Here is an 18,880-nt window from a genome sequence, read left to right on the forward strand (position 1 = left end):
AAACAATTAAAATTTTTTATGCAACAAATAAAATCAATATATATTATCAATCCACCCAAAAGCATCTATTTGAAAAAAAGTCGTAAAAGCATGCTGTTTTAAATTTAAAGGACTCAATAATATTTATTAGGAGATATTTATTATTTCAAATAAATTTACAAAACATTTGATACTGCATTCTTATATAACCAATTGTTTTATATAAATTTAACATAAATACAAGAAAAGGCAATAAAGTAAATAATTCTCAAATCAGAAGAAACTGGTTCAACATAAGTATAGTAATAACTTATATTGTTAAAAATCAGGTTTACAGGTTTATTGTTCCATTTTTATTAACACAATACATATATCACTTTTATAGAAACAACTAAAAACAAAACAAATAAAACTATCTAAATGACATAAATAACTTTTATTACATGATCTACATGAATTGAATGAGTGCCTTAGCATACAATTAATTACACTGAAAACATACCATGCAGCTCCATTTGTTTCAAATGTATACACATGGAGTTTTTATGAAAAGCAATTGCCCCATTTGTTGTATTATAGACTAAATAACGGTAAAAGTTTCACAGGTTACATTCCATACAATTAAGTATTTACAAATTAGTAATTTGTTATTACACAAAACTTCTTATATACAGGATAACACTTTTTATATGCATATACACTATACAATATTTACGCAAAACACAGCCTACTTCGATATTTACAATATTGGACATAACCAATAGAAGCATAGATGTATGTGTACAATTTTAAGTTAATGTGCTCACATATTGGATTTAACTAAAAAAAAAAAAAAAAAAAAAACAGAGTAAAAATAAAGCTATTATGAATTATTATCTTATTTAAAAAAGCAAACAACAGTTAAAACAAACCAGAACAACACACTTTTATAGTAGTTAAAACAATAAATGTTTCAATAAAATAACAATTTTTAAATTTATTCCAGTTTGGTTAAGTTCTATAAACATTACATATTGTCTTGTGTTGAATTGTAGGTTTCTGGGATTGATTTACAAATGTTTTTAAGGCATCATTTAGCTAATCTCACTTATTCTCTTGCACTTTATTTGACCTGTGGATTTGTAATAGAAGATTAGGATCATTTCCCTGTTCTTTGTAGTAATGCTTTACCATGCAATAAAATGGGAGACTCCATGACAAACAAGTAAAATTGGAAAATATTATTAGAAAGTACTACAACAATTTACCAATAAGCTTTAATTTTTTATGTTTATCAATGAATGGTAACTCAAAGATGTTTTGAGAAAGAACAAGGCGATGACTAGGAATTATTTCTTGCAATTGTTAGGGTGGCCACGCAAAAGCTCTTTTCAAATTTTCAGTTTTTTTTCCCGATTCTGTAATTCACTTTCAAACCAAATAAACAACTATAATATTGTATTTAATTTTAAAAATTGAAATTTTAATGGCCGACACTGCTCTCCAGTTTTTGCAAACAACTGTTCGACGCTGGATGCGGCAGCGCTTACGTGATCTCCTCTGCCCGTTTAGACTAGCGATTTTTACTGTCAGACGCAAAACTTGCACAACTATTTGCCAGTGTAAACACAGATAGTTCAGACGAGGTTTGGGATATGTGATGATGATATCAAAACATAACATCCCTTTCTTTGTTTTAACCAATGCAATCTGACACCCAAATGTAACTTGTGTGTGAGGTGCAATCATTCATAAACCAAACGAAGGCTTAGGCTGAGATCGGCAACTTAAAGTTTAATGTTTATATTGTACATAAGAACATTTAACTTTGCCCATGACAGACATGAGCGGCAGATCCACATGGTGCTGCTAATCTGCTGCCAATTTCAAACATTAAGAACATTTAACTTTGCCCATGACAGACATGAGCGGCAGATCCACATGGTGCTGCTAATCTGCTGCCAATTTCAAACATTAATTTTTTATCCAGCCGCTCAGTCCTCAGCTGATTCTGTCATTGCTGTGCATCATGTCGGACCCAAACGCCCCATTCTCAGCTTTACTTGTTGTCGCAAATTCACCATTTTCATCTCCAAAATGTCTTATCAGGTCTGGTAAAAATCATACAAATTTTCTGGTGTACTCAAAAAACCGTGTTGCATCTTTTGTAGGGTGTACACTGTATAATTTAGACCTATGGAATCTATCTGACATATATTTTCAAAAAGCTATTTTCACTCAAGAGTAAGAGGTCCACAACTTCGTCGGAAGACCCGATTTCGGTGACAAAATAAAACTTAAGGACAAAAACACTCTATCATCGCTCATATAGTGGCCGAGGCCTGAGATGATCAATCAGTCGGCCGACTTTAATTGTCCAATATATTGTTATGTGTTCAGGGGGCTTTTCGCGACAAACCAAGATTAACTCCACACTTGTGGAGGCAACCTTGAATCAACCAGCATGAGATAGGGCTTGAGAACATATGTCGATCTTCATTTACAGTTTCACTAGCTATATCGCATAAAATACGTTTCAATATTAATCAAGTCCTAATTCAAGATGATGTCAAACTACTTCTTGATTTTCATAAATTCTTAGAGACAGAAAACTTGTTTTTGAGATTTTCGTGGTTTTTCAGGAAGATTCCCGACTTATTTCTTGTTGGGTGGCCACCCTGATAATTGATTTTTCCTAGACACAATTAGAATATCTAGTGGGGAAAATGTCTGAATAGCAACTTTTATTGACCTTTGAGATGTCTCTTCCTTAATTATATACTCATCTCTATAAAAGTGCATGCCGTACATATCTAAAACTGTTATAGGAAACAAAAAAATTCTATTTGGTATTTATGACTATCTCAACTCTTTAAGGTTATGTTTAACAACCACGTAGTAGTGTAACTTGCAGTATTTTCACTGTGATTTCCAAAACTAACACTACCAGTATGACGCATATAACTTACATTTCATACTAAAATAAAATTGACACAGCTCAACTTTTTACAGGGCTCTCTGGAGTCAACTATCACTAATTCATTGATTTATTTCTGTTTAAACCTTGATATATTGTACTGTTATGACTAGGCTACTACATTACAGATTTAAATATTTGAAACTATTATGCAAGGGCTTATCCACAACACATTCTTTAAAATAATCTTCTTAAAGCTTTATCGATATTTAATTATGTAAGGATGTGCAAGCAAATTACAACTATAAATTTAGAATGTGATTCATAGTATAATGTATTAGAGGAAAGGTAGAAAACAACATTTTCCAATATTTTACTGCAATTACTGGATCCAATTTTATAAAGTAAAGGGGGGTGGTGTATTCAATGAAAAATAATGGCAGTTTGCTGATACCAACTCACACTCTAAAATGTTGACCAAAAAGTTCTCTAAAAGTAAGAAAACTAAAGAACTGTCACAGTACAACCTCATTTATACAGATAAATTTGGACCAGAGGTGATATGGATGAACAATAATCCAAACAATAATGATAATCTGTGAATACAGTTAAAAAAAAAACATGTAAGTTACAAATAACATTGAATTTATTTGTTATAAATATAACAGTAAAAGAGAGTTAATTTATTATTATTTTGATTTACAGAAATCTACTATAAAGAAAAGAAATAAAATAAAGAGAAATGTAACCGGTGATGCTATTGTCAGTTTGAAGCGAACCACTTTAACTTTCAAATTTAGAATCATCAACCTCTCTTGGTTGTACTGTATGAAATTCTTGAACATATGTGACGTATTGCTTCTTCATATTTTTAAACCAATAGTTTAATGAGACTATCTTTACTCAATATTAATATGCACTAATCATGTATGTTATACCATTTTTAACATATAAATTTAATTATTCAATTTTGCATTAATTACTTTACACACATTAAAGAATGAACTGGAAAAAATTAGTAATAAAATAAAACGATACTTAAAGTAATAAATTTAAACTTGATGAAGGATAACCGGGTAGTCAGAATGGAGCCTAGGGCACTGGTAGGGTACTTCTCCCTGAAACATATGGCCTTCTCATTAGGGCAGCAATTTAAATGTTTTATCAATAACTAACGTAATTATTAGACCATAACAAATCAATACCAATAAAATGATTAAACCTGCATTACATGATTTGGAGTATATTTAACACTTTGGCAATGAATAGCACAGTGTTTAGTGTTATGTTAAAAGACACTGCTTGGTAACCTATGGTAGCAAACTGGTTATATATTCAACAATACTATGACTATAGTACATAATATTTAACACTTTAGTTCCTGAACAGCCAAGTGCCTAATACAACACTAAACACCACCACCCACAGGGTGATAGGGTGTGTGTTAGTAATCATAAGAATATCTTACAATGTATACACTAATGGAATTTATATTCAGTCCAAGAATAAGCAAAATTTCTTGGTATTGAAATTTAGCATGAATTAAATTGGCATTCACGTATTTTTAATTTAACAAAAAACTTCCTTCCCTATTATTTCTTTAAGAATGCTTAAGTATACAACAACATTGAAAACTCAACTTGCTGTTTACCATGCTTATTTCTCCTAGCACATGAATTATAGTTAATTAGTATCAGGGTGTCTCTAGACATGCTAATAATGCATTTTATCCTGTAAAAAAGAGCTTGAGAATTCTAGCAGGCATATCTTCATATACCCATTGTAAAACCAATTTCATTAATCTAAAAATTTTAACACTTTACAGCCACTATATCTTGGAGATAGCATGTTCTGTAAAGTTATTTATATTCATAAAGAATCAAACAGTCCACAGCCATATCATAAGAAATAAACATATCATAAAATCTGCACAGCATAAACTAACTTTTTTTGAACGTTCACCTCAGTACTTGAGCCGAAAGTGTACAAGTTACCTGTGCACCTCCAAGACATTACTTGCACAATTAAATTCAGAAAAAATCAAACACTTGAGCAAAGGGGATTCTATTCTTTTACAGAATATTTAGAACATCAATAGGAAAATGTCTTATACTTGATATGATTATTACACCCATATGTATAAGTTGCTGTTATATTTCCTGTGTGTATTTTACATATTTTAATTTATTTTTCTATTATACTGTTTGATCACACAAACAAAATTATTAAATGCATAGCCCTAAATATAATTTATAGTTTTTTTTTTAATTGTTGTTTCATTTATTAAATATTAATTTGTTATTAGATTTTAGTTTTCATGACAAATAACCCATCATAAAATTATGGTGTAATGTAATGCTTAAGAATAAATAAATAAATTCACTACTCTATTAACCTTTGGTAGTTAACTTTTTAACCAAATTTTAAAGGAAAGAGAAAATATTTATAATTTTTTCACTTTAAAAACGTTATACCTATCTTATAAACATCCCCATCATCACAAACAACATGGTCACTATGTTCCATAGTGCTTGGTATAAACAATTAATCTATATGAAAACTATTGAGCATTGGTTAACAGGAGCAAAAATATCCAACCTTATTTTAGTTTATGTGAACAAATAATAGGACTGTTTTAAATACTGGCATACTGATGCAGTAAACTCCAGCATGGATTTGTAAACAGACCACAATGCAGGACACTGTGACAGTTTAAACAGCTGAATATTACACAATGTAGCGAGTTCTTGACATTTTTTTGTCTCATGTAGTATGTTTTAATGTGTTGAATGGCAAAAATGTATTGAATAGTGGAAAACAATATTCAATCCTAAGGAAGAAACCACTCAGTAAATTCAACAGGGCTTTGAAGAAAACGCTATTGAGTGTGGAGTTTCAATATATTAGCTACTAATTTTGGCCATATATTATTTGGTCATATTAGCACTAAAATACTCAATAAAACTCATATTTTAAAAATAATTTTTTTATATTTAAAATGATTGATTATCGTCAAACAAAAAAAAAACAATTTTTATAAAGCATACTGATTTTGCTACATTAAGCTGTCATTTTTACAAAAATAGATTTGAAGTGACGTTTCACAATTCCCCCAAACACCTTTATAAAGAAATTAAATTTCACTAATGTAAAAAAACAAAAAAAATATGTCTTGGTACATAAGTCTTGTTATTTGTTTTCTCATGACACCATAACTGCAATCAGCTAACAGAAGCCTATTGAATATTGTTCATATTCAGTAAAATAAAACAACTAGTAAAAACACAATATAAATTTGTGTTTCATGTCTTGTCTGCAACATTATGTAATGGTCATTTAGTCGAAATAATTCAAGAATTTGTTGCAAGATAAATCCACATAACGGGCTGATGATGTGTGTTATATGGTCGTTAAATTATATAATGTGGTTGTAAGTTGGTATGTCCATACAATGTAAAATCATCTTGAGCGTTAATAATATCAAAATACTATCTACAGTAAAAATATTTAAAATATGCAAATTCTTTAAATATATATTTTTTTATCATATAAAAGTATAGAATATAATCCCTTTATTGTCTTTTATTAATGTACATTTCAATAGACATACAAGGTCAATAAAACTAATATTATATAAGATCATGCACCATTTAGCAAGTCATTACAGACACTAGACTTTTTAGTATTTAGTATGGGTTTCATTATTATTACTGCTACACAATAATTTTATTTTTATAAATCAATAAGAGTTTAAAAATGTAACAACTTAAATAAAAAGATAACAGTATAATCTTGGATTTCTTCAAAGCAGTTGAAGTTATTTAGGTTTTCCCTCACATGTAATACATTTTGAAAAACACCTGGTAACACATTAATCTGATCAAGATTAGTTATAATTCAGATATAAAAGAAAGTCAGATAGGCAAGTTTTAACTCTATTCTGAACTGCTTAGTTTCCGAGCAATCACAGGACAGGGCTGGTTTTGGTTGGTTATCACAAGGTGCACTTTATAATATTCTTGAAAGTGCACCCTGTGAGATACACAAGTGTAAATGTTCCACCTCACGTTTTACAAATAACCCCTATCATTATCTCTTGAGGAACATAATGTAAAAATGCAAAGCTAAATTTACTTGGCTATTTAAAAAACCATTCAGAACACCCATGCTTATTCTGACCATGCTTCCACAAATAACAATAATACAAAATAAAAAAAAATTAACTATCCTCCAGAGGTTTAGCCCTTTGCATGCCACTAATAAATCCATTAACTTTCCAATAACGCCAAGACAAGCAAAAAGATTTTTTTCTTTAAATTCAAAGCAAATTTTTTTTATAACTAAATTATATAAGGTAAAAGCAAAAAATACATATAAAGCAGAGCATTTTACTTAAAATTAGCGTATTTATTGATACATATAAAAAAGAACTATTTACAAAACTGTTTATTTCTAATAAATTTAAACTAAATTAAATACACCTCGTCGCACTATAAAACAAGATAAATATTTCAAACTAATCACAACACTACCACATGATGAAGAATAATAACGAGATACATAGTGACAAAACCGAGAAAGCAGTAATACATGATATGGATATGTTTGGTTATGGCTCTGTATGAGACGCAGAAGTGATGAGCAGGTGGTTGGAGTAGGACAAAGGGCGCTCCCCTCCCCCCTGCCGCAGAGTGAAGGTCGTTATAAATACTTCCTTGGCAACAGCGATAACCACGAAGTGTGCACCGAGCATTTCAAAGGCCTTTAGTGAACTAAAAAAACTCTCCAAGAGACATAACCTATAATACCGGATATAACTGTATTTGGCGTTTTGGTTAAAGTCTACGATTCTAATATATTCATCTACAGCATGGGAAGGGTTACGTTTGTTGAAGTGCTTTATTGATGATTAAATGAGTCATGGTTAGAAAAACTGCATTTGATTTCCTTGTATTTTCTGTCCCAGTTCTTATTAAATCATCTCAGTTTGATCAATATCTAAATCTATTGCTCAAAGCCAAAAGCTTATTTTTGTACCTAAAACAAGAAGGGATACTAAACCTCAACAAATAGATAATTCAGATTAGGAAAATGTATTGTTTTAACAATATAATTATTATTAGATTCAAGAATAGCTAATGCTAATCAGCTTGATATTAATTAATGACAAAATATTTATAAGTATTTAACAAAAACAATTACATTTTTATAAGTGTAATTAATTTGTTGCCAAAAAATGATATTGTTGAACACTTAGTTTAATGAGAAATAGAGTAGGAAGGATAAAGCATCAGAAAACAACGGAAATGAATACTAAACTAAGTTAGTTAAACATCTTTCCATTATTATTTTGTAATATATTTAATTTTATAACTGTAGATCACATTCTTTACAACTAAATCTTACAAGTCCGTACAAAATCAAGCATTAGCTGACTCATGTTCAGGGCTAAAGGCCAGTTTCCTGAATACAAGTACATCAAAATAAAGTAATGGAATACAATTGCCTAAAATATACCAGGAATGTATCAACAGTTAACATTGTACACATTCCTGAACAAAATGGGTAGTTGAATAACTTTTAAAAACTATAATTAATTAATACCAATGTTATTATCTGATTAAAAATTTGTACATCGGTTAATACATACTTGTTTGTAATCTATCCATATGATCCTTACACATCAATGCATTAGATACATTGGAGAGTAATTTATATGCTTCACTTTCTGTATCTATAAGTAATCTTAATTTTAAAATGAAGTTTATTTCACAATCAGCCATCATTCCAGTTTTGTTGAGTTGGTGTTCTGGAGGGACTATACCCCTCCTACACACATTCTTTATAGATTCTTGACTGCCTCTCAAAAATTTCTCTTAGTGCGAATTTAGTCAAGATCCAAATGACTTTTCACCAAGTATTAATAAAAAACATAACATTTTGTCAATTTTAATAGCTTATATGTCTTATTGAGAAGTTAAGACTGACTTTCATAGGAAAACCAATAGTGTAAGACTAAAAACTAAAAAAAATAACATTTACATAAAAATTGCTGTTTAACATCAAAATGTTAAGCTCTAAATAAAAGAATACTACAAAAAATGCACAACTAAAACACACCATTAAATGTATCATACATAAATAACATTTGAATTAGTTCACATAATGTTATTATTTATTTTTCCAAGAAACATGAATTCTCTCTATCTTATGTCTAAATACAGATTATACAGTAATTATACTTTTTTATCACTAATTTTTCAGTACATGCCAGGATGTATATATTCTGGACAGTGTCACTACTCTTCGGTCAATGGTACAAATGATGGATTAGGATTTAATTTCTGGCAAATTTCACCTTTATAAAAGTTTTTTCACTTTAATGCTTGTTCTGACTTCAGGGACTTTTTCATGTTAATAACTAATGCTCTCATATGAAATTAAATCCAATATAAATGGTGGCTGTTACACTATGAAAACAATACAGAGTATGACATGACAGTGGAACATTGGCCAAACTAGTATAAGGAGTAAGAGTGATAAGTCACATCACAAAATCCTAAACTGTGTTTGAAAACTACAACAGAATCTTGCATTACTTGAATTAAGAAGGCCGTGTATTAGCTATCTTTGTATTTTCTTTTATTGTTACAATTAAAGAATAAACATTTCACCTTTTACAAGTTAAATAAAAGTGATGCAATAATAGTTCCAACTTAAGAGGGAACACTGGTCAACTGCCAGCTGCACAGCTAAAGACTCTGGTTTTTTAAAATGGCGCTTAAGTTTAAAAGTGCGTTATAAATAAGAACTCATCTCAAATCCTTTTAAATGTTTTACTTTAGAAACTTAGTTTATAAATTCTAAGTCTGAAAGCCAATAAATTGTAAAAGAATGTATCTGTTAATATTAATTAATTATAATTTATATTAAGTACAAGTTTTCCCATAAGAAACTCTATTTAGAAAACAAATTATAAACAATTATTACTACTAAACAGCATAAACTATATAGCAGTGTTCGAGCATATGTTTTTGACTCAGCTGTTGTTGTCTAGTATGTGTGATCCCACCATTTTTTCACGTGTCTGCAATTTTGTTAACATTCTACTTGGAAAATTAAAAAAAAAAATATTTTTTTAGATCTACTTGAAGAAAACATTCTAATATGTATAACATTTAGGAATAGTGTATAATTTTTGCTGCATTAGCTGAGCTTTAGTGAAGCCTTTCACTCGTGAGGTGGAAAAATTTTATATTTCTACTTATGTCTGCACGATATCACAAAAACGAACTGGTCTATAGACTTTAAATTGTGCATGAAGCTTCATTTCTATATGAGGAACTCTGAGTTCAATGATGGTGAATGTCATTCCATGGGATTTGGTTGAGCGTTAGTGAATATTTTTACATTAGTCTTATTGGTAACCTTGATGGTAATGATAAAGTAACAGAATAAATAAATTTGTAAACAAACTCAATACACCCATAAGAGATTCAAACATGTGATACATTAACACATGTAGCTTAACTATCCCAATTCATACAATATCAATTTATGGTGACTTGGTGCATGTCTTTTATTATTTAAACACTGGTATGAAACCCAATTTAATGAACACATTCTGAATGTTGTGGCAAAATATCTCGACAAAGATTTCATCTGCAGACTTAAATTTTGCATGAAACTTAATTTCAATATAGACAAGAATGAGTTCTATGATCGTGCATGTTCAACCATGAATTTTAGCTGATTGTAGTTGAAGCCATCTCAGAAATGAAATGAGCTATAGATTTGAAATGTTGTATGTACCATCAGCGAAGCCTCTTGCGACACGTGATGTGGTATACTTCTACCTTTTTTCAACAGGTTATGCAGTTTCCATAAACTTATACTAATTTTTTTTTTAATCTTTCGTTACTCATTTTGGTACAGACGTTACCAACGTTCCAGAATGGCAATAATCCTTAAGAGGTTAAAGAATAAAGTACCAATTATATAAAAAAGAAACCATAAGAATATGTTTATCATAGCTATGGCGAGAAGGGTAGACTCAATAAAAATGTTGAGTTTCAACGTGGATTCCAGATTCTAGGAGTCGTCTGTGACAGTGTTAGATTTCAAATGATGTAAGAAGCAGAAGGTGAAATAGAGGTGAAATCAGAGTTCCTATGTGAAGTGTCTCAAAAGATTGAATGTAGACCAATTTGTTAATAAATTTCCAAAAACAAACTTTACAAAATCTAGTAAAACGAAATGTTACATTATATTTTCATAACTTTAATTTCATAATTAATTTAACTAGAATGTTACTTTCTTCACAATTTTGAATGGACCACCATGTTGGATCATGCCATTCAATACCACTTTAGTTAGAAAGGATTATTTTTTGGGTCTACTGAATTGTAATAATACTACTTAATCTAACCACTGTTTAGTGCTGCTTCCTCTCAGGAACTTTATGTAATGCATTACAATGTACAGTTTTCCTATTTACTTCAGATGCAATTTACAATGGTTTGTTTCATTGAATTGCTAAACAATCCACGCACACTATCAATTGCACTATATTTATAACATGTATTATAAATTAAATATATTTGTCTATAGTGATGTACAACATAAATCAAGGAGATATTAAAAAATAAAAAATTAATAAAAACACCTACAGAAAATAAAATAAATATATTTTATAAACCATAATTAACAATAAAAAGTTCTGAAAAACTCATTTGATCTGTTTAAAATGTAGATATAATAATTTTTGAGTGCTCAAACACAACGATTAAACATTTAAAATGTTTCTAGTCATGTTTTAGGTCACTGTGAAACATGCCTTTTCAAAAAAAAAAATAAATAAATAAATAAAAAAAAAAACTAAGTAATAATAAATTTTCTGCTTTGGAGATGATTTTAAAATTTGTCTAATTTAGGGATCCATGGCAGATCAAACACATTTTCTGTTCAATAGAGCAATATTTAATTACAAGAGGAAGGAAAAAGATGTATTTGGTTTCTAAAATAATAAGATAATATAGTGTAGAAATATAGTGTAGACCCTAAGCCAAACCTCTAAACTGAAATCTAGCTAATTTGAATACATAAAAAATAGTGCATCTCAAACGGTCTAAAGATATACTTACTTTTAACCAGTGCTGATCAACTTAGATAATAAAAAACTTAAAAAGCAAATGACAGCTCTCACATTGGAATACACCAATAGGAGATTACATGTGCCAATGATTTTCACTTTGGTTGATTGGTGAGGTGTATAGGAGATATAGCATTGTCCTTTAGTTACAACATATAGATGTCATAGTACAAATGTGTTTCATTCAACTCATATTATAATTGATTTGGTTTTCCACTGGTTTATTCGTTGAGCTTAAAATAAAAATTGTGATTATTAGCTATTTGAGTTAATCTCAGAGACTAGTAGTCCAAACAGTATTAAGGTTTGATTAATGGGATTCTACTATAAGTTCAATCCAATTTATAAAAAGGTACGAGCCAGTCAACCTAATATTTAAACTAATAATGTAAAAAAATAATTTTATTTAATACAATAGTGAAGTGATTTTAAAAAGATAAATTCATAACATGATTTGATAAAATCTCCTTTTACAGACTATATAAATAACAAAATGAATTATTACCTGGGGAACCAAATTTGTTTGTATCCTTTTCATTTTCGCCTTTGACCCTTTTTTGTTTGGTCTAACTTCTTCATAAAATTCATGAGCTAAGTCTCCATCCTCATCAAAAAACATAGATCTGCAAAAAAGGAAAACATAACACAATAGATATTAGTATATTCCAAAAGTAACGTCTGTTTTTTTTTTTAATAAAAATACTAAAGTAGATCAAATAGTAACATTTACTTATATACAGTAAACTCACTAACACGACCCCCAATAGCACTACTTTCTCGATAACACATGCATTTGTTAACCCCCTTGAATTGCCAATTATACTTAATCATGATGAGCCACTATTAATACCACAGGAAATGATAACATTGATTGTCTCGTCAGTGTTCCACTTTCGCTTGTGCATGCGTGACGTGTTGTTTGTGCTCTGTGCTCATTAAATCGAGACGTCTGTGCAGTAATATCACTGGGATTCATTTTCTTAGTCTGGACTTCAAGCTATTAATGTGCTAGTCAATACACATTTTTTAGAGGCAGTCCATTGGGGCACTTTTCAGATTTTAAGTGCATGTTTATGTGATTAGCGTTTTATACCTGAGGAAGTATTATACATTTTATAGCATATAACAATGGCAAATGTCTAAAATCCTATCATCCTTATTTAATATTTACCTTTATAGTACAACTTTTATTTGTTTTAAACCTAATACAGCAGGGATTTTGTCCCAATTCAGGTAAAAACTCTAAACCTCTACAACAAACCTTTTATAAAACTGAACCTTTATAGCAGCCTTTCCGATGTTTATTTCCAACAGTCAGTGGCAGGCTTGTTTCGAAGGCAACAACATCTTGGTTACAGGTCTAGACAAGACCGCACACGTCATGTGAACTACCGTAGTCTGTAGCACCAATTAGTCACAGTTAAATGTCTGTTATCAAATCTGTGCAGTGTTTTTATGAATATAAAATAGGTTGTTTGAGTGATAGTGTTGTAAAATCAAATCAATAACCTTGATAATGCTTTAGATCACATCCATGTAAGTATCTCAGACAATAAATAATTAACAATTTCTCTCTAACATGCATATAAGTCTGTAAGTTGTGATATTAATGAGAATTAACTCACAAAGTTTTTACAAAATACAGTGCAGTAACTGTAGCAAAAACGTACAGTAATATTTTTACTACTCCTGCTTTTAATGTTTATCTATTACTTACTGTTACATTATTATTTGTTATGAGACTAAAATCTGTAGTACTTTTAACTGAGGTCACTTTTATTTTAATCTTTTGAAACAATTTTCAACTACTAAACTTTCTGTAGCCTAACTTCATCACTATCTCGTATAAAACAGTCAGTGGAAATTTATTTCAATACCTCAGAGATGGTAAAATGTCAACTGTTGAAAATTTCTGCATTAATTTTTATAGAATATTCATCAGTGACCACAGATGACCAGCCACCTAGCGTTCTTCAACATGGCCATTAGTTCGGCTCTTTTTAAACAAGTGAACTCATTTCTGAACAGCTCCGTCACCCATTATCTTTGATCCATACATATCACAAAGCTATCTGTGAACTGCTGCTGTCAAATATTGCTCAGCTGTGAAGAATCTAATAACAGTATACACCACCGTTGGTACGATTTATGACTGTAACACTCATTTTGAAATGCACAAGAAGAAAAATCGTATTTGAACAACTTTCACTCTGTCATGGCTAAATACCCCATGACCTAACATAAATGTCGGCAAAAGAATAGCGGTGCTACCTCCTGTACTTGCTGTGCAGTAAGCAAAAAAAGTTCATTTCCAAACAGTCCAGTATATTTATTAAAATTTGTTATTTGCTTACATGATTTTTGTACATAAAATGTAACATTTTTTCAAAATTTTACAATTTAGAGTATTGTACATCTCAAAATTAATTTAAAGATATTTTCTCAACATTCTACATAATAATTAAAGAGGGTCTTTAGCCAGCTATGAAAGTGTTTAAAATTCAGTTCTATAGAACCCAATTAGACCTTTACCTACGTACAGAACTGTTTTTAATATTAAAATGTTATTATTTAGTGATAAGACATCAAACAAATTATAACAAAAACATTACCAACTTCTTTAGTAAACTAAACCAAGCTTTTTGCAAATTGGCATTTTAAAGTTTTTATAAATTATTTATTGCCATCAATGTGTAAAGTATATACTTCAATAGAGGCTTTTAATACTATACTCTTTTTCATAATTGATTTATAAAACAAACACATAATAAATAATTCAATAATTGTTACTTAAAACAAAAACAAAATATACAAAATTTACTGTTATTAATTCATCACCCATCAAGTTTTAATACTGTAAAGACACAATAGCATGATGAGAACTAAACTGAAATTGAGAGTAAAGGAAGATTTAACAGATGTAGTAGTGGATTTTACATCCTTTTCATAAAGCCAGGATATAGTCTCAGTGGCCTGCTGAGTTAATAAATATATGGTACAGGCTTTCACTATTGCTGTCAGTGTTATTCCTCATAAATATTCTCATCTAGATTGAATTAGAGTAATGCAAGTAAAAATAAACAAAAATATAAATTCTTCCAAAACATTGTCTTTCCTAGAATTGTTCAAATACAATGTTTTATCATACTTATTGGTATTTACAGTAATTTTGAGCGAAAAAATTATTTTAAAAACATTATGAAAAGAAAATTTGGTTGAACAGTCATTGCTGGGATGTTTTAAGTATAAATGGACAAATTTCAGGTTAGTATAAAATTATTAATAAGTCTGAATGAGTGGCATAGTGCACAAAAGGCCCTTGAGGCACAAGTGCACAAGGCAATAGGCTGTCCCTTGGAAGAAGGAGAGTGGCAAGGGCTCTCGTAACAAATCTAATAATTATGCAATACTTTATCACTTACCCTTGCCTGGACAACACCATAGGTCCTGCGATAATTTTTGATGACTCCAAACCATGATGCTGTGAGTCACAATCAATTAACCCTCCAGGGTTGGATGAAGAACTGATGAAAGGAAACTTTTTCATGATTTTTGATGCGTTTGATCCCATGTTGTATTTATACAAGCAGTATTCTTCTAAGATCTAGAAAAGTTGATAGACCATCACTGGTTACTGCCTGAAAATTATAGAATCAAAATTAGATACTGTATTTCATGGGAATAGGATGTTTTATAACATTTTCATATTTGTATTAATAACAGCTTAATATATGATAGATAGTGTAGCTAAGACCTCCTCATAAAAATATAGACTAGTCTTAGACTTAAGAGCTGTTATTAATAATTATACAGGTTACTGTGTCTAATAGCCGTATCAACCTGTTGCGAACTGAGTCACTTAATCTAAGACTGTAGCATGCGACTGAATATTTGTAAGTTCATATACTTCTTATGATCAGCTTAATAACTACATATGATGGATCCGAAAATTAAATATGTTTGCCTCAATGAGTACAGGTAGGATTCCATAAATTTCAGGAGATAAATTTTGGCAAAATCTAAGACTAATTTCACAGCTATTATAGAATCAAGAATTGACACGATTAACTTTTTACAACAAAATTATTACTGATTGAATTGGAAGCTAATTCAAATGTATTTGTTACTAAACAATATACATTGCACTGTATAAATAAACTTAACAAAAATATGACCAATTATACAACACAACATTAACTGCACTATAAACTCTGTTTATTATATGAAACATTAATGAAAACAGCATAGTAAATATGTACAAACTTTAAATGATAGAAATACAAGTGTGCACATCAAAGTTTTTAAATCAGCATGTAACTTATTAAACAAATATTTAAGTTTTTAAATTCACACATGAAAAAATATTGCTTACACTGAATTAAAATTCATTAAATATTTCAGCCTCGCTGTGAAGAAATAGATAGACAGAACTTCCAGTAAACCTTCTACCTCCAGTTAATAAATGTTAAACCAAAACCCGTTTGATGTTGGTAATAAACACTGGCTACTTAGTCCTAAGAACTGGGATCAGCATGTCTATCTTATCACATTTATATGTGATGTGTGGTCTAAAGATGACAATGTGAAAATAATTATAATGACCATCTTTTATAAGTAGAAGAGGAGAATTAGGCCGAAGTATCGTAACCATGATGTTAAAAAAGTGAAAGTGGGTATTAAAAATTCACTAACTTAGTTTAAATATAGCTATAACTAACTTATCATTTTTGAAAGATTTTCAAATGTAAAGATAGATCGAGCCCTGCTTCATAAAGGTCTCTGTTCACTTATCATTTTGAAAATAAAGTTTTAAATTATTTTACTTCTTATATACAGGGTTGTCCAAAGTGTCACAGTTGTATGGTTTCAGTTTTTTACTGTTAGTATTGTTGGATCGAAATAGTTAGAACCTAAAAAATTGTTTGAATAATAATTACTTAAATTAAAGCATCTAACAGAGAAAGTTTTAAAAAAGGAAATGATTCATTTACTATGAACTTACTCCAAATACATGGAGTTCAAAATGATGTAATGTACTGTAAAAGGTAAAAATCTTGATGTGTTTCCCTATAAAACAACACTAAAACCATACCTTTTTTGAATAAATGTATAGATTAAAAAAAAAAATATAAAGTTCTTTTTGAAACACCCTGTATATATATTTACTTAAAATACAATCTTAGTACCTATTTGTGAGATAATAATGGAGACTTTTATCTGACTGAAAGTATGTATTAAATGTCAAAACAATATAATAAATTCATTCTAAGTAAAATCACATTACTTATGGCATTAAAGTTTGAATATATAGCGTATATACTACAATTTACATTATGTTTATTTAGTGGATACAGGTCTCACTTCCTCCTATAAATGGCCTTAAATAAAATGTTAAAATGTACAATTTTTTAGGTTCCCTGCCAACAGTGTGGATTTATATAACATATGGATTACATGTTCCATAGCTATTCACAAATACCTCCGGCCATAATATGGTGCTACCCAACACTGCTGGCAATAAACAAAGAATACATCCCTCAATATAAACTTAGCCTTCCCTATCAAAAATAAACTATACTTATACATTGATCAGTCAGTATTCTGTCCAAAATTACAGCCTATAACCTAGTTATGTCAGTTTATAAAATATATTTTACTGACGACTACCTATCATTACACGTAAAAGTTGATACACAACCTTATCACGTACATACCGTGGATAAGATACCAGCTCTTGGATTAATGTGATTTGCCTCAAACACTAGTTATAAATGTAGACAATTACCTTAGGCCTACCTGTTACTGAAGTGTGTGGACAGATTTCCTCTTACAAATTGAAAATCTTAACTCCAATTTTAAATTGTGTAGCACAAACTTAAGTCAGTAGTAGGCATAGAAAATAACAATAAGAAACGAATCTTACCTTTCCAAAACGTAATTGTTATAGAATTTACCAAGCAAAATTTTCAAAAAATTACATTTAAATAAAATAAAAACTACTATGACCTTGAAGTAGTTCAGCGTTAACATCTATGACTAAACAGGTGCCTACAATTAATAACACAATGTCCACTAAAACAGATTTTGTGATTTTAAACTAAATTCTAGTATTAGTCAATATTACACTATGAAAATCCCCTATAAGGGAACACAATTACGCTGTTTTGGTTCTTCCGACATAACCTTAATGTTCAAAACCATTTCATAAATCACCTTTACTCATCACATTAGAAAACAGTCCCTTTTCAACTGTGTGCGATTGACAACAGTTTAGATTTAATGAAAATCCACTTTTTTAACACTCGAATATTCGATTATCGCTGCACACATTAAATTGCTGCTATCAGGCTAGGACTACATTTTTAATTGTTTGGGACCCTATTTTCTGGGTCGACAGTCGACAACCACCATTATTGTTTTTGGTTTGTTTGTCTAAATTGCTTGATCAAAGATCTTTGAAGAGTGTGTTTTAGTAAATCATAATGGATAAAGCTATAGATTCTATAAACATAGACAAGGACTGTTTGTTTCACAGTGACCTTTTTTGCCATAGAAAGTTTATAACGTATATTTGACGATTTATTTACAACCGGTTAATATATTACATATCAGAAAATCGTTCAAAAATTCTGGGGGAAAGAGTTTTAGGTTATTTTTCATTAATAGATTTATACAACTAACATATTTTTGTTTCTCGATGTAAATGGAGTGCCAAATATTATGTAACACAATATTTTATAAAATATAATTTTAAATTAAATTTCCATACTGATTTCAAATTTAGTGACTATTATTTTATTTATGTATATTTATTTTACTTTGCAGATTATAAAAAGTATCATTCAACCATAGTC

The 18,880-nt window shown here is 29.7% G+C and overlaps 1 protein-coding gene across 4 annotated transcripts; it reads right to left on the reverse strand.

The window, feature by feature from the left end:
* Nucleotides 1–304: 304 nt before the first annotated feature.
* Nucleotides 305–18,487, reverse strand: LOC124369201 (tumor suppressor candidate 2-like). 4 transcript variants are annotated; one of them, XM_046827036.1, is made up of 4 exons: nucleotides 17,812–18,487; nucleotides 15,449–15,664; nucleotides 12,532–12,649; nucleotides 305–3,993 (listed from the first exon to the last, which is right to left on the reverse strand). In XM_046827036.1, the coding sequence occupies exons 2-4, from the start codon at nucleotides 15,595–15,597 to the stop codon at nucleotides 3,928–3,930; spliced, it is 333 nt and encodes a 110-aa protein (XP_046682992.1). In that variant the 5' UTR covers nucleotides 15,598–15,664; nucleotides 17,812–18,487; the 3' UTR covers nucleotides 305–3,927. The 4 variants fall into 4 exon arrangements, with proteins under 4 accessions (XP_046682992.1, XP_046682991.1, XP_046682988.1 ...); XM_046827035.1 differs by having other exon boundaries at nucleotides 17,950–18,486; XM_046827032.1 differs by having other exon boundaries at nucleotides 17,823–18,486.
* Nucleotides 18,488–18,880: the final 393 nt, after the last annotated feature.

The sequence above is a fragment of the Homalodisca vitripennis genome, chromosome X (genome assembly GCF_021130785.1).
Source record: "Homalodisca vitripennis isolate AUS2020 chromosome X, UT_GWSS_2.1, whole genome shotgun sequence".
Classification (NCBI taxonomy): domain Eukaryota; kingdom Metazoa; phylum Arthropoda; class Insecta; order Hemiptera; family Cicadellidae; genus Homalodisca; species Homalodisca vitripennis.

Bases quoted from the DNA above. Each gene is read 5' to 3' on its own strand.
- LOC124369201 (XM_046827036.1), bottom strand. From the start codon at position 15,597: ATGGGATCAAACGCATCAAAAATCATGAAAAAGTTTCCTTTCATCAGT. The intron at 12,650-15,448 runs GTAAGTGATAAA...CCTTTTTTGCAG, and splicing joins ATGGTGTTGTCCAGGCAAGG to ATCTATGTTTTTTGATGAGG. The intron at 3,994-12,531 runs GTAATAATTCAT...CATATGTTTCAG, and splicing joins AAACAAATTTGGTTCCCCAG to GGAGAAGTACCCTACCAGTG.